This window comes from Etheostoma spectabile, unplaced genomic scaffold (genome assembly GCF_008692095.1).
Source record: "Etheostoma spectabile isolate EspeVRDwgs_2016 unplaced genomic scaffold, UIUC_Espe_1.0 scaffold00005242, whole genome shotgun sequence".
Taxonomy (NCBI): domain Eukaryota; kingdom Metazoa; phylum Chordata; class Actinopteri; order Perciformes; family Percidae; genus Etheostoma; species Etheostoma spectabile.
This window is the reverse complement of record NW_022603239.1, coordinates 96,558-110,813: the sequence shown is the minus strand read 5'-3', so window position 1 is coordinate 110,813 and position 14,256 is coordinate 96,558. Positions and strand designations below refer to the sequence as shown.

The following is a 14,256-nucleotide window of genomic DNA, read 5'->3' as shown; positions in this document are numbered from 1 at the left end:
GAGGCAATCCTGAATGACAGACCCATCACAAAGGTTTCTGACGACCCCAATGACCTTGAAGCTCTTACTCCAAATCATATAATTCTGCTGAAAGCAAAACCCATTCTCCCACCAGGACTCTTTGAGAAAAGTGACTTGTACATAAGAAAAAGATGGAAGCAAGTACAATATATTGCAGAGATCTTTTGGAAAAGATGGACATCTGAGTACTTACTTGTGATGCAGGAAAGACAAAAATGGGCTAAGGCAAGAAGAAGCTTCTCTCCAGGTGATATTGTCATCATTGCTGACGCTACAGCTCCAAGAGGATCCTGGATGATGGGCCGAGTTTTGAGTACCAAGTCCGACTCTAAGGGATTGGTTCGTTCTGTGTGCATACAAACTAAGACCAGTGTGTTGGAGAGACCTATAACAAAGATCTGCCTGCTACTGGAGGCCATACTGTAGCATCATGAACATCTATTCTCTTTCTCTCATTCTATCCTATCTTCTTTCTGTCTGTTTCTCTTACAGCAATCGGATGAAGGAAAACCTAATTGATATGGGGTAGTTAGAGTATAGTTAGAGTATAGCTCCCTTTATTGAAATAAAGAAAGGTAATTGTGAGTTTATACTTTTCACAATTAGGGGCCGGAATGTTGGAGCTATTCATTATTTTGTTATATATATATATAGTAGCTAATTATTTGATTTGTTTAATTTCAGTTTTCCTTTAATTATGCAGCTACATAAATTTGTTTATCATTAGTATTTTATTTGGGTTAGTTTTAGTGCTTTTATTTTGAAGGTACCAGGCAGCCTTAGCCACCAGCTGTAGTCTACAAGTATAGGTGAACAGGTATGTGGGAGTTAGACACCGGGGGAGGGCTGATGGTTTTTTACCAGAGACAGAGACAGAGACAGAGACACAGACACAGAGTTACAGAGCCTAGAGACGCCATTGATCATTCACGTGAAATGTTTGTTTGCCAAGAAAATGGATCAATAAACCTGACAGAACGCCATCTCTGCCTGGACAATCAAAGTTTTTATCTCTGCGTAAGATTCACTCCTTCGGTGCTTCAGTGGCTGTTGTAAATTGAGTTTTTAGTTTGTTTTATTCAATCGGAGGACAATTCGCCACTACACATACAATATACATGAAATAATAATAATAACAAAATATAAGAATAAAATATAAGACTATAAGAACAAACATTTAAATATTTACAAGATGGGAAAAACAAAATGTGCAACTGTTTAAGTATGCTAAATGTAAATGAACCAATCGTGCCGGTTGTCCTTATTGTAATATGGTGGAGTCTCAGAGTCTCATCTAGCACCCAGGGGTGACGTGGTGAAGAGTTTTATTGCCTGAGGTAGGAAGGATTTCCTGTAGCGGTCCGTGCGGCATTTAAACTGTCAGAGCCTCTTTGAGAAGCTGCTCCTCTGTTGGACCAGTGTGGGGTGGAGAGGGTGGAGCTGCTCCTCTGGTGGACCAGTGTGGGGTAGAGAGGGTGGTCTGGGTTATCCATGATAGATAACAGTTTGTTCAGCGACCTCCTCTCCACCACAGCTTCAAAAGTGTCCTGTTTGCAGCCGATCACTGTTGACCTTCCAGTTCAGCCTGCTGTCGATGTTGACACCCAGGTATATGTAGTCCTCCACCATGTCCACGTCACTTCCCAGGATGCAAAGAGGCTGCGGAGCCGTTCCCTTCCTCTTGAAGTCGATCACCATCTCTCTGGTCTTATCCACGTTCAGCAGCAGGCAGTTCTTACCAGACCACTCCACAAAGTCACCCACCAGTGCCCTGTAACCCCCCTCCTGTCCATCCCTTATACACCCAACAACTGCAGAGTCATCAGAAACCTTCTGTAGGTGACATGACTCTGAGTTGAACTGGAAGTCTGAGGTGTACAAGGTGAACAGAAAAGGAGACAGCACAGCCCCCGTACCACTCACCACCACATCAGACAGAACACGGTCCAGGCGGACAAACTGTGGTCTGTTTGTCAGGTAGTCAGTGATCCAGGAGACTAAGGACGCGCCAACACCCATCAGCTGCAGCTTCTCACCAAGTAGCAGTGGCTGGATGGTGTTGAATGCTCTGGAGAAATCAAAGAATGTGATTCTCACCACTGCCATCCAGGTGCAAATGAGCTCGCTGCAGAAGATAGATGACAGCGTCGTCCACTCCCAGACCAGGCTGGTAGGCAAACTGTAGAGGGTCCAGAGAAGAACTCACCTGCGGCCTCAGGTAGGCCAAGACCAGCCTCTCCAGCACCTTCATCACATGAGATGTGAGAGCCACTGGGCGGTAGTCCTTAAGGCCAGATGGAGTCGACTTCTTGGGGACCGGGACAAGGCAGGACGTCTTCCACAACAGCGGCACCCTCTGCAGGCTCAGGCTCAGGTTGAAGAGGTCCTGGAGAACTCCAGACAGCTGACTGGCGCAGGTCTTCAGGACCCTAGGGCTGATGCCGTCCGGGCCAGCAGCCTTGTGCTGGTGTAGCCTCTCCAGCTGTCTCTTCACCTGGCCAGGTGTGAACGTAAAGCAGGGGGGGTGCTTGAAGTGTCAGTGGGGGGAGGGGAAATGTGCTGTAGTTAAATTTTAATATTTAATACCAAATTTGTCTGTTATAGGGATTTTTGTTATCTTAAATCTTAAAATAGATTTATCTATTTGGAGTAGTGTCTTCATTTTATTTTTTTATATTAATTGCGTTACCTGTAAAATTTAATTATGATTTGTATTTTCAATGTTATTTCTGTGTGTAATCTAATGTTATAAAGGGTTATCACAATAACAGATTGAAGGACCCAAAGAATAGCTTTTAGGTTATGCTAAAGCTAATGGGGATCCAAATTAAACAAATAAACAAACCAGCTGCAGCGGCGAAGTCAAACACAGGCGCCATTAGTTGCCCTACAGGTGTCGGCGTTAGCTTCTACTTCATATGTTGTGCTTTCTAACTTGATGCCATTGTGCTAACCGAGCACCGTTAGCCTTACAACAGAATACACTTGTAAGATAATGTTTTATTACAGAGTTCTCTGCTCATTTGTGTTTATGGATGTTTACTCGTGGTGGAAAATAATAAACGGATAAACAGCGGCATGCCAGAAATGCAATGTGCCATGACGCAGGTTCCCTTTAATGTTGGAAGTCCCTCTAGTGGACAGAATGTGTAACAACAACTACATGCTTACACTGGCATTGAAAATCAAAAGCCTGAGTAGTGTAGTACATAACAGGCTGCATTTGAGCATTTCATATTTAAATGTTATTTGAATATGAAAAATAACAAACTAAATTTGAATGGTATTATATAGGATGACTGGCAGCTCTACCATGCACTATATGCTGGATCCCCGTTCTTAAAGTTGTAAGATAAAAGTAATAAAATACATTTTAAAGTGTTAGTTAAAGTAATAAATAAACAGTTTTTGATCGTTGTGACATGTAAAGTGCATCTGAGGAAACATTATAGTCCCTTAATAGGACCTCCCGGTGCACTTGATGTAGCTAATGGAAACCCAGGCTATAATTGTTAATTGTTATAAATGTTAGATAACAGTGGAGACCCAGGCTGTAGCTAGTTGCTGGCGGACTGTACGCCGGATAGTAGGTGGAACCCTGGCTATAGTTGGTGGAAATCCAGGCTATAGCTGGTAACTAATGAAGACCCAGGCTGTAGTCGGTGCTGGCAGAGTGATGGAGGTTCACTCCGAAAGTAGATGGACACAAAGATCCAGGCAATCCCCACATTCCCACTCCAAAAAAAGCCTCTGCTGCTGTTTCAGGCTAAAAATAAACCCCACAGTGGCAGATGGTTTGCAATGCAAAAACTGACCAGGCACAGCATATGGAGTAGGCCTCCAAATCACGAAAAAATAGTTTGCAAATTGAGGAGTAAACCACAATTTTTCAAATGGCTCACGCCAAACTCTGAGAAGCAAACTATTTCTTAGACAGGATGTTAAAATCTATTTAAAAACATTAAAACAAACACTAAACAGAAGGAAGGACAGGCTGCCAAATTTTTGGAACCTCTATTTCCTGAGGTTTTTTTATGTGTTTCCTGCAGGTTTCGTTCCCCCTGAGCAGCAGGAGTGTGGCTCCAGTCTGGACAAGCAGGAGCCAGAGTCCCCCCCACACATTAAAGAGGAACAGGAGGAACTGTGGAGCAGTCAGGAGGGAGAGCACCTTCAGGGGCCGGAGGAGGCTGATATCACCATGTTCCCATTTACTCATGTCCCTGTGAAGACCTGACGTATAAGGAGCCAAGATGGCGGCCGTCTGAGGGCAGTGGGCATTCCTCATCCTCATCCCCCAACTGGTCTCACTACTTCAACCTTGTTTTAGATTAGGTACCGTTTCTTTACAGCAGTAAGGGTGGACTGCTTGTTTTCTCCTGTTTATTTAGTTAGGGAGGCAAGTCTTTTGTCATTTTGTTTGTTAGGTCATATTCTCATCTCCTAGTCAGGTTTGTTATTTTGGGGGTAGGCCACCGTGAAGCCTTGAATAATGTACACACATATGTAAAATAAATGTAAAATAAATCAGTTTTTCTGATATTCAAACGTTTGTTTGTGACTACTTGGAAGGCGGGGAAGTTGGGGCCTTTTCACGTTGTGTCCTAGGCACCCCTAGACTGGGGCGTAACAAATTATTGTTTTCATATGGTGCTTTTCTAGTCATAGTGCTTTTATATAAGTTAAATCAGCATGTCTGTGTTGTCTTCAGATATCTCATCTTCATGACATTCAGGTTTACATGTGAGGCCACTGTGTTGTTTTTTTCACACAAGTAAAAACCACAGGTACACAATAATACTCTTAGTGTTGTGTATAACGTGCATGGTAATGCAAATATCTCGGATGCTTTATGTGCCTTGTACTGTCGACTGCACAACCTTACATTTCACGTGTATGAAAAGTCACGTTCCTCTCAGCGTTTCCATTATTAAATATAATCGGTAGCCAGTGTCGCAGGTGCTGGAGTCGCCGGGGCCCAAGCGTCGTCCACGGGAGTCACTGAATCCTCTTTGTTGAAAAGGAATCTTGAATTGAAAGATCAGTTACGTGTTAACCCTCATGTTGCATTTGTGTAATTTCAGGCTGTACTAAAAATGTTTTCCTCACACCTGTTTGTAGACCTAATCATTCCTTGTCGTCCCATCTAGCTCTCGCTGGATCATCCGCATCAGACACAAAAAGTCTTCACCTCCTCAGCTGATCACGGTGGTTTTGCTGCTTTCCATAGTGAATAATTAAGTGTGACTAGTGGAGAGAGTAGCTATAATCTCACGGTGTCTGGTTAAAGGTTTTTGCTTCAGGGCACTCTGCACTCTTATCTGCTGATGACGCAGTGAATAGTGACGATTCTCTCCGACCAACCAGCGGTCTCCTTTTGGTATTGCCTCAGCTCGCTTGGAACCTCAAATGAGGTAGTACTAAAAAAAGTACCTGGTAGCAGGTACCAGGGACTTTTTTTCGTAACGGAAAACCCAAAAAAGTTGAGTTGAGTAGATCCCATACACTGGAAAAACACCACGTGTACAACTCTTTAGAACCACGCTCCCGGTGCACGGACCTTTTTTCGCTGTCAAACTAGTACAAGTCCATTTGTACACGCTCTAAATGCACCTCAAGTAGACCTGAATCCATGGGTAAGTTGGGTCCAGAGTTTGAAAAAAAACTAAAGGAAAGAGACCTTCACCTTTAATAGTTTTCCAGAGCTCTGAAAATGCAACAAAATGATTGTCTTTCTTCAGACGTCTTATTTAAATCACTTCCGGACTTTTATTTTTGAACTCATCAACTGTAACCCTTACGGGCTTTTATTTTGAAGCTCAGCAGCTGATCTCCACCGGAAGTTGTAGTCCTGACCGCGGCTAACTTCCCCCTCTGACCAAGATGGCGTCTCTCAGAAAGCAGTGTTAGCAGAGGGTCTTTGTTGTGTTAGAAAGAGGTAAAATGTGTAAAGTCCAGATGCTGAGAGCGTTGGTGGAGCAGCGACTAACTGCGGCTGCTGAAGAGATATTTGGGCTGTTTGAAAGAACGATAGCAGAGTACGAGGAGGAACTTTGTCGTTCAAAAGAGGAGAACGAGCGACAACGGGAACTACTGGACGCTGTTTTCAACCCTCAGCTCCGGGTCCACAGAGCAGGTTAGTCCATTAAACCTTCAGCTGGTCTTTCTCTCCTTCCTGGGCTCTCTTCTCTCAGCGACGATATGACGATAGGACGGATGGAAATAAGCATTTATTCAGAACATCTGTTGGAATCTTCGCTCTTTAACAGGCCGTCGCCACCCACCAGACTCCATGTAAATAATCACTACTTTTAGCATCGTAAAACACACTTCATTCAAAGTGGACAGAAACTAAATAAAACTACCAAAAGCCGTCTTGGTTCATCTTTCCACTGTTCCAACAATCACCACTCTGGTCTGGTTGGAATAAACTCTAAATTCACCCATTTCCTTGTAAATTCTGGAGTGTGGTCTATCTGTAAAGTGTCTTGAGATAACTCTTGTTATGAATTGATACTATAAATAAAATTGAATTGAATTGAATTGAATTACATGTGGAGATATGCTGCTCTATACACGCTAAAATTAGTGATTATTAACATGGAGTCTGGTGGAGATACTTCTAATTTACTATTAACTATCAGTTTTAACTGCTCTTATTTTAACAAAAATGCCAAAAAAAAAGAAGCGTGCGTGTGCTAACATTGGTGGTTCACATGTTCAAGTGGCAACATGAACTGACAACATGGTGTGTGTGTGTGTGTGTGTGTGTGTGTGTGTGTGTGTGTGTGTGTGTGTGTGTGTGTGTGTGTGTGTTTCTGTGTTTCTGTGTGTGTGTGTGTGTGTGTGTGTGTATGTGTGTGTGTGTGTTTCTGTGCGTGCATTGGTGATTCACATGCACAAGTGACAACATGAAATATGTGTTAAAGTGTGTCTGTCTTTCATCTCTTGGATGAAAATGATACTCTTTCCCATTCATTTTTGTGGGTGTCATCTAAACAATAAAAGCCTGAGTAGTGTAGAACATATTTATTACAGGCTGCATTTAAGCGTTTATAATTCAAAAGTTATTTTAATTATAATAATTATTTAAAAAAATAACAAAATAAATTTGAATGGTATTATATAGCATGACTGACAGCTCTACCATGCACTATATGCTGGATCCTCGTTAAATAAGTAATAAATAAACAGTTTAAATAGTTAGCTAAAAGTACTAACTAAACAGTTGTCTGTACTTGTTTACTTTTCCTGAGTGTTTTATGTGTTTCCTGCAGATTCCTTTCCCCCCGAGCAGCAGGAGTGTAGCTCCAGTGTGGATCAGGAGGAGCCAGAGTCCCCCCCACACATTAAAGAGGAGCAGGAGGAATTGTGGAGCAGTCAGGAGGTAGAGCAGCTTCAAGGGCTGGAGGAGGCTGATATCACCAAGTTCCCATTCACTCCTGTCCCTGTGAAGAGTGAAGATGATGAAAAAGAAGCTCAGTCCTCACAGCTTCATCAAAGACCAACTCAACACATGGAAACAGAAGCTGATGGAGAGGACTGTGGAGGACCAGAACCAGCCAGGAACTCACATCCACTTTTACAACCAGAGACTAAAGACCAGACTGAAGACTCTTCTGAACCTGAGACTGATGACAGTGCTGATTGGAAGGAGACCAGAGAACCTCAGTCCGCTTTAAACTCTCTGAAACATAATTCAAGATGTAAGAAAACGTTCAGCTGCTTAGAGTGTGGGAGGAGATTTGGCCAAACGGGACATCTAAACAGACACATGAGAACTCACACTGGCGAGAGACCTTTTAACTGCTTTGAATGTGATAAAACTTTCACTGTAAAGGAAACCCTGAAGAGACACATGGTTACTCACACAGGAGAAAAACCTTTCTCCTGCTCAGTCTGTAATAAATCTTTCACTCAGAGTGGAAGTTTACGGTCACACATGGTAGTCCACACCGGAGAGAAAAGATTCAGCTGCAGTGTTTGTGACAACAGATTTACCCGGAGTTCTCATGTCATAACACATAAATGTGTTGGTCATATGGAAACAGAAGCTGATAGACAGGACCGTGGAGGACCAGAACCAGCCAGGAATTTAATATTTATTTAGTCTCAGTTACTCTATATTGTTCACTTCCTATTTTGAAACCTGTAAATAGTATCACCAAAATCTGTCTGACACCCAACCGTGCTGTAGTCTCCGGAGAGTTAATCCCTGTCACTCCACTCAGCAGCCGGGAAACAAGACAAGACTGGTGTGCTGGTCTGGAGGAGCTGCAGCATTTGTGCTCAAACTGCAAACTCTAGCTAGCCAACTGCACATTTACATATCTTCACCGCTAATCGCTCTCCTCTGATCCGATCTGGCTAAAATACAATAACATACAAACACAAGAATAAAGGTTACAGTGAGTAAGAAATTAATAATTATGAAATTTAATTGTAGGGACAGTTTTGGAGGAGAGACGGAGGGATTTTTATTTTAATTTTTGTTTAATTTCTGTCAGGGTTTCAAATACATCTCACATATTTACCCGTGGTTTGTTATGCCTCTGGCAATGCAGCTGTTAGAAACATGCCAGGGTTTTTAAGTCGGGTACAATCTATCTGCATTGGTTGGTTTGTTTGTTTTTCTGCTTCGTGGCGGTACTAACGTTCCGGCTGTAGAGAGCCGGGTTTACGTGTTTACAGGTACAGTTGTGTTCAGAATAATAGCAGTGTGTTTTTAAAAAAGTGAATAATGATCAAAATCCTTAGAATACCTTTTAATTCCATAATTTTAATACATTGGGAACGCTGCACATTCAATTCTAAATGAAAACGTGACCAAAATTGATCAAATTGTGTTCTTCCTTTACAGAACGTGAAGAAAAAGGAATATTATGCTGTTCAAAAAATAAAAACTGAAAAATGTCTCAAGCTTTTGCTTTACTTTGAATCACTGCACTAATAACTATTTGCAGAACCATTATTTGTGAGAACTGCTTCACATCTTTGTTGCATGGAGTCACCTGTGAACAGGTATTCCAGCCCAGGACCATTGAACTACATCCCATAATTCCTCTACATTACTGGGTTTGGATTCAGAAACAGTATTCATGAGGTACCCCCACAGGTTTTCTATGGGACAGAGGTTCGGGATTTGGGCTGACCACTCCACAACATCCATCTGGTTCATCTGGAACCAGGACTTTGCTCCTTACGTGTGTGTTTTGGGTCTTTGAACTGGCTTTGATGGCATTAGCATTGATGTCAGAAAAGATTGCTTTCAACTTAGCATGTTCCTTAATATTGTATGACATATTAATATTACGTATTGCACCTTTAAATGTTGTAATGCCAGTTTGTCGAGCTGTATGATGCCAATGATTTTTCTTCAATTTGATTCTGATTCTTGTAGTGGAAAGTTTAATCTATCATACGGATGTAAAAATGTCGTAAAAAGTCATAGTATAGTGTGTCAAAGAGTCAAACTGATTATGTGTAAAGCACTTTGAATCGCCCTGTTGCTGAAATGTGCTATACAAATAAGGCTGCCTTGGCTAGTGGTTACACTATGACCATTAAATGCACTTTATTATATAGTTCTATGCTCTATTAGACTTTATTTATCCCGAAGGAAATATTGCACATTGTGAATGTCTTCTTATGATATTTTTCAAATGTCTTATAGTTAAAGTACACAGAGTCTTGGAAAAGTCTTTTTTATTACCGTGGTATCAAAATCAGAATCAAGAATCCTGTTTTTTTTACAGGTATGGGGACCAACAACTTAAGTGTATATTTAAATTAAAAGTGTACTTTTACCTACCACGCAATATAATGTCTTCTATCTAAATGATGATACATAAAGCTTTTTGTTAGAAACTTGAGAAGTTTTGCTTGGACTTAAAGGCACAAACATTATTTCATGTCACCAGTCTCAGTTTCAGCAGAGTCTCCAGTCTGTTCTTCAGTGTCTCGTTGTAAAAGTGGATGTGAGTTCCTGGCTGGTTATGGTCCTCCTCAGTCCCCCCCCATCAGTTTCTGTTTCCACCGGACCAACACATTTGTGTCTTTTGAGCTGAAAGTCCCGGGCAAATCTTTTGACACAAACACTGCAGCTGAATCTTTTCTCTCCTGTGTGGACTACCATGTGTACCCGTAAACTTCCTCTTTGTGAAAAAGACTTCTTACAGACTAAGCAGCTGAAAGGTTTTTCTCCTGTGTGAGTTCTCATGTGTGACAGTAAACTTCCTCTGTGTCTAAATGATTTCTCACAGACTGAGCAGCTGAAAGATTTTTCTCCTGTGTGAGTCATCACATGTTTCTTCAGGTGTGGCTTGCTGCTAAATCGGTTCCCACACTGTAAACAGCTGAAAATCTTTTCTCCTGTGTGGATTCTCATGTGTGTCTGTAAACTTTCTCTCCGTGTAAAAGATTTCTTACAGACTGAGCAGCTGAAAGGTTTCTCTCCAGTATGATTTCTCATGTGTATCTCCAATTGTGATTTGAAGCTATATCTCTTCCCACACTCAGAGCAGCTGAATGTTTTCTTACATCTTGAATCATGTTTCAGAGAGTTTAAAGCTGACTGATGTTCTCTGGTCTCCTTCCAGTCCGCACTGTCATCAGCCTTAGGTTCAGCAGAGTCTCCAGTCTGGTCTTCAGCCTCTGGTTGTAAAAGTGGATGGGAGTTCCTGGCTGGTTCTGGTCCTCCACAGTCCTCTACATCAGCTTCTGTTTCCATGTGTTGAGTTTGTCTTTGATGAAGCTGTGAGGACTTAGCTTCCTCTTCATCATCTTCACTCTTCACAGGGACAGGAGTGAATGGGAACTTAGTGATATCAGCCTCCTCCAGCCCTTGAAGCTCTCCCTCCTGACTGCTCCACAGATCCTCCTGTTCCTCTTTAATGTGTGGGGGGGACTCTGTCTCCTCCTGGTCCACACTGGAGCTATACTCCTGCTGCTCAGGGGGAACCTCTTCTTTAACCACCAACAGCTGCTCAACATCTGCAGGAAACACATACAAAGAAATGTTGTGGAACTGTATCGTATCACCTGGATTGTGATTGTTGTAAAAAAATAACTGGTTGTTCACCCTGAGTTGCCATCGGTGTGTAATGTGTGTGAGTGTTTATCTGATGAGCAGGTGGCACCTTGTACAGCAGTGTATGAATGTGTGTGAATGGCGAATGATTCCTGTACTTTGCAGAAGATCTTTGAGTAGTTGTTAAGACTAGAAAAGATATATAAGAACAGTCTGTTTACAACAAGTCTTCCTTTTCAGCCTTGGAAAACTGTTGGAAACTGATGACTAATATATTAAGGCCCTCTTGTGATAAAATAATGCAACTCCACAAATTGGAGCAGTCAGTAAATAATGTGACTATATTCTCCCTGCTGAATGCTCCACTGTTCCTCTTTATTGTGTGGGGGGGCTCTGGCTCCTCCCTAATCAGGGCTGTATAGGTGATGGTTATATAGAAGGATCTACTGCTTGGGGTAAGACATAATAATGATTGCTCCATTAAGTTGCAATAAAAACATATATATATGTAATTTACATAGAAAAATTCTTCATTTCTAGTTACATTCATGTCAACATTGTCCAAAAAAGTCTTACTAGAAATATAAAGGTATGGCTAAACTAGCATTAGCATTAGGAAGCCATTGAGCCTCTAAGACTCCAGAGGGCCCAAATGAAGTCAGTGCTACAAGGTAACTGGAGATTTTAAAATATGACTACGTATAAGTACCGGCTAAGATTACTTGAATTGTCATTTTTTTGTAATGTTCTTTTACTAGACACACACACATATGTACACACAGTGACACACACACACACACAGAAACACAAAGACACACATACACAGAGAGAGAGACACACACACATGGACAGACAGATACACTCTAAGCCTCAGTGGTTACAATCAACATCATAACCATGTAATAATCACCTAAACAGTCCTTGGGGATTACCAATTAAATAAGAACCTTTGTTTATCCAGAACAGCCCCGAAATCACCATCACCAAACCCACCAGACTCCATGTAAATAATAACTAATGTTAGCGTACATAGAGCCGGAATAATTCCACATGTAAATGTGTGAATTAAGGGTTAATGTCAACTAGACCCGAGTGGTGATTGTTGGAACAGTGGAAAGATTAACTAAGACGGCTTTTGGTAGTTTTATTGAGTTTCTGTCCACCTTGAATGAAGTGTGTTTTACGATGATAAAAGTAGTGATTATTTACATGGAGTCTGGTGGGTGGCGACGGCCTGTTAAAGAGCGAAGATTCCAACAGATGTTATGAATAAATGCTTATTTCCATCCGTCCTATCGTCGCTGAGAGAAGAGAGCCCAGGAAGGAGAGAAAGACCAGCTGAAGGTTTAATGGACTAACCTGCTCTGTGGACCCGGAGCTGAGGGTTGAAAACAGCGTCCAGTAGTTCCCGTTGTCGCTCGTTCTCCTCTTTTGAACGACAAAGTTCCTCCTCGTACTCTGCTATCGTTCTTTCAAACAGCCCAAATATCTCTTCAGCAGCCGCAGTTAGTCGCTGCTCCACCAACGCTCTCAGCATCTGGACTTTACACATTTTACCTTTTTCTAACACAACAGAGACCCTCTGCTAACACTCCTTTCTGAGAGACGCCATCTTGGTCAGAGGGGGAAGTTAGCAGCAGTCAGGATTACAGCTTCCGGTGGAGATCAGTAGCTGAGGTTCAAAATAAAAGTCCACAAGTGTTCCAGTTGATGAGCTTCATAAATAAAGATCCGGAAGTGTTTAGGCTGCTTTATGCAAGGCAGCTTTATTTGTAGATCACATTTCAGCAACAGGGCAATTCAAAGTGCTTTACACAAAAACAGGTCAAAAACATTTAAAAAATAAAAACAGATAAAACACAAGAATAAAAGTTACAGTGCTGTATAAGAAATTAAACATTAAAGAAATTAACATTATTTAAAGAAAGACAACATCAAAAAGAAAGGTCTTCAGCCTTGATTTAAAAGAGCTGAGAGTAGCAGCAGATCTGCACTTTTCTGGGAGTTTGTTCCAGATATGAGGAGCATTGCAACTGAACGCTGCCCCCCCCCCCCGTTTAGTTCTGACTCTGGGGACCGAAAATAGACCTGTCCCAGATGACCTGAGAGATCTGTGTGGTTCATAGAAAATACCGCAGAAAGATAAATGATTATATTACACTTTTGAAGAAAGACAAATACTTTTTAAAAATTTCAGAGCTCAGAGAAAAACAAAGAACCAAATTAAAGATGGTACTTTCCTTTTAATGTGTCAAAAAGAAGAAACAAGTTTTGTTTTTGCAGTGTAATTTCATTTGATTTTGTTGTCTGAAGGTGAACATTAACTTCACCTTCATAAAGCAGGAAACACTGTGTAGGCTCGTCCAACATGAACCAGGTCTTCGCAGAATTGATCACCAGGGATGACCACGTTGCATGCCGGTTAGATTTGTGTCTGACTTGAACTGACGTCATGCACACGTGGGCAGGTTTTTTGGCGCGTTCATGAACATCGAAAAAAAAAAAAAAACTTTGTTCTGACTGAAAACATCATCATTCACGTTCTGTCTCAATAATTTCAGGGTGATCCAGTCCAATGTTGCTATGAAAAACCGTCATAAAAGTAAGACGGATTACCTGAGCCTGAATAGCAAAAAATGGGATTTCCAAATCCCGATAATTTTGATCCAGATTAAATCTGGCCCAAATGGATCAAGTTTATTACAAGTTGTACAAGGCATGTCTATATCGCAATTACTTTTTAAGTTATTGATCAATGAACTTAAAAAGGGGCATGGCTCTGAACATAAATGAACACAAATCAACAACCGTAAGGCCATTCATCACAAAACGCACAGGGTGTGTTCAGATAAGTGCCCCAGATATACCCTGACAGTTTTATATACATATGCCACTGGAGGGCGCTACAAGCTTATGATAGGTGTGTGGCATTACACCCATTTTACTATGTGTGGGCACTATAAAATATCAGGTGGTTATTGGTCTGATTTCTTAATTATAATTTATTATACACAATTTAATATCTTCTATCTAAATGATGATACATAAAGATTGTTGTTAGTTACTTGAGAAGTTTTGACTGGCACCAACATTATTTCATGTCATCAGTCTCAGGTTCAGCAGAGTCTCTCAAGTCTGGTCTTCAGTTTCTGGTTTTAAAAGTGGATGTGAATTCCTGGCTGGTTCTGGTCCTCCACAGTCCTCTCCAT

The 14,256-nt window shown here is 41.4% G+C and overlaps 2 protein-coding genes across 2 annotated transcripts; one reads left to right on the top strand and one right to left on the bottom strand.

Moving 5' to 3' along the window:
• Window positions 1–5,882: 5,882 nt before the first annotated feature.
• On the top strand, window positions 5,883–8,731 carry LOC116677490 (zinc finger protein 771). The gene is made up of 2 exons (XM_032507947.1): window positions 5,883–6,154; window positions 7,296–8,731. The coding sequence occupies exons 1-2, from the start codon at window positions 5,962–5,964 to the stop codon at window positions 8,126–8,128; spliced, it is 1,026 nt and encodes a 341-aa protein (XP_032363838.1). The 5' UTR covers window positions 5,883–5,961; the 3' UTR covers window positions 8,129–8,731.
• LOC116677481 (zinc finger protein 510-like) lies at window positions 8,358–12,699 on the bottom strand. The gene is made up of 3 exons (XM_032507938.1): window positions 12,407–12,699; window positions 10,245–11,010; window positions 8,358–8,385 (listed from the first exon to the last, which is right to left on the bottom strand). The coding sequence occupies exons 1-3, from the start codon at window positions 12,597–12,599 to the stop codon at window positions 8,358–8,360; spliced, it is 987 nt and encodes a 328-aa protein (XP_032363829.1). The 5' UTR covers window positions 12,600–12,699.
• Between the last annotated feature and the right edge of the window lie 1,557 nt (window positions 12,700–14,256).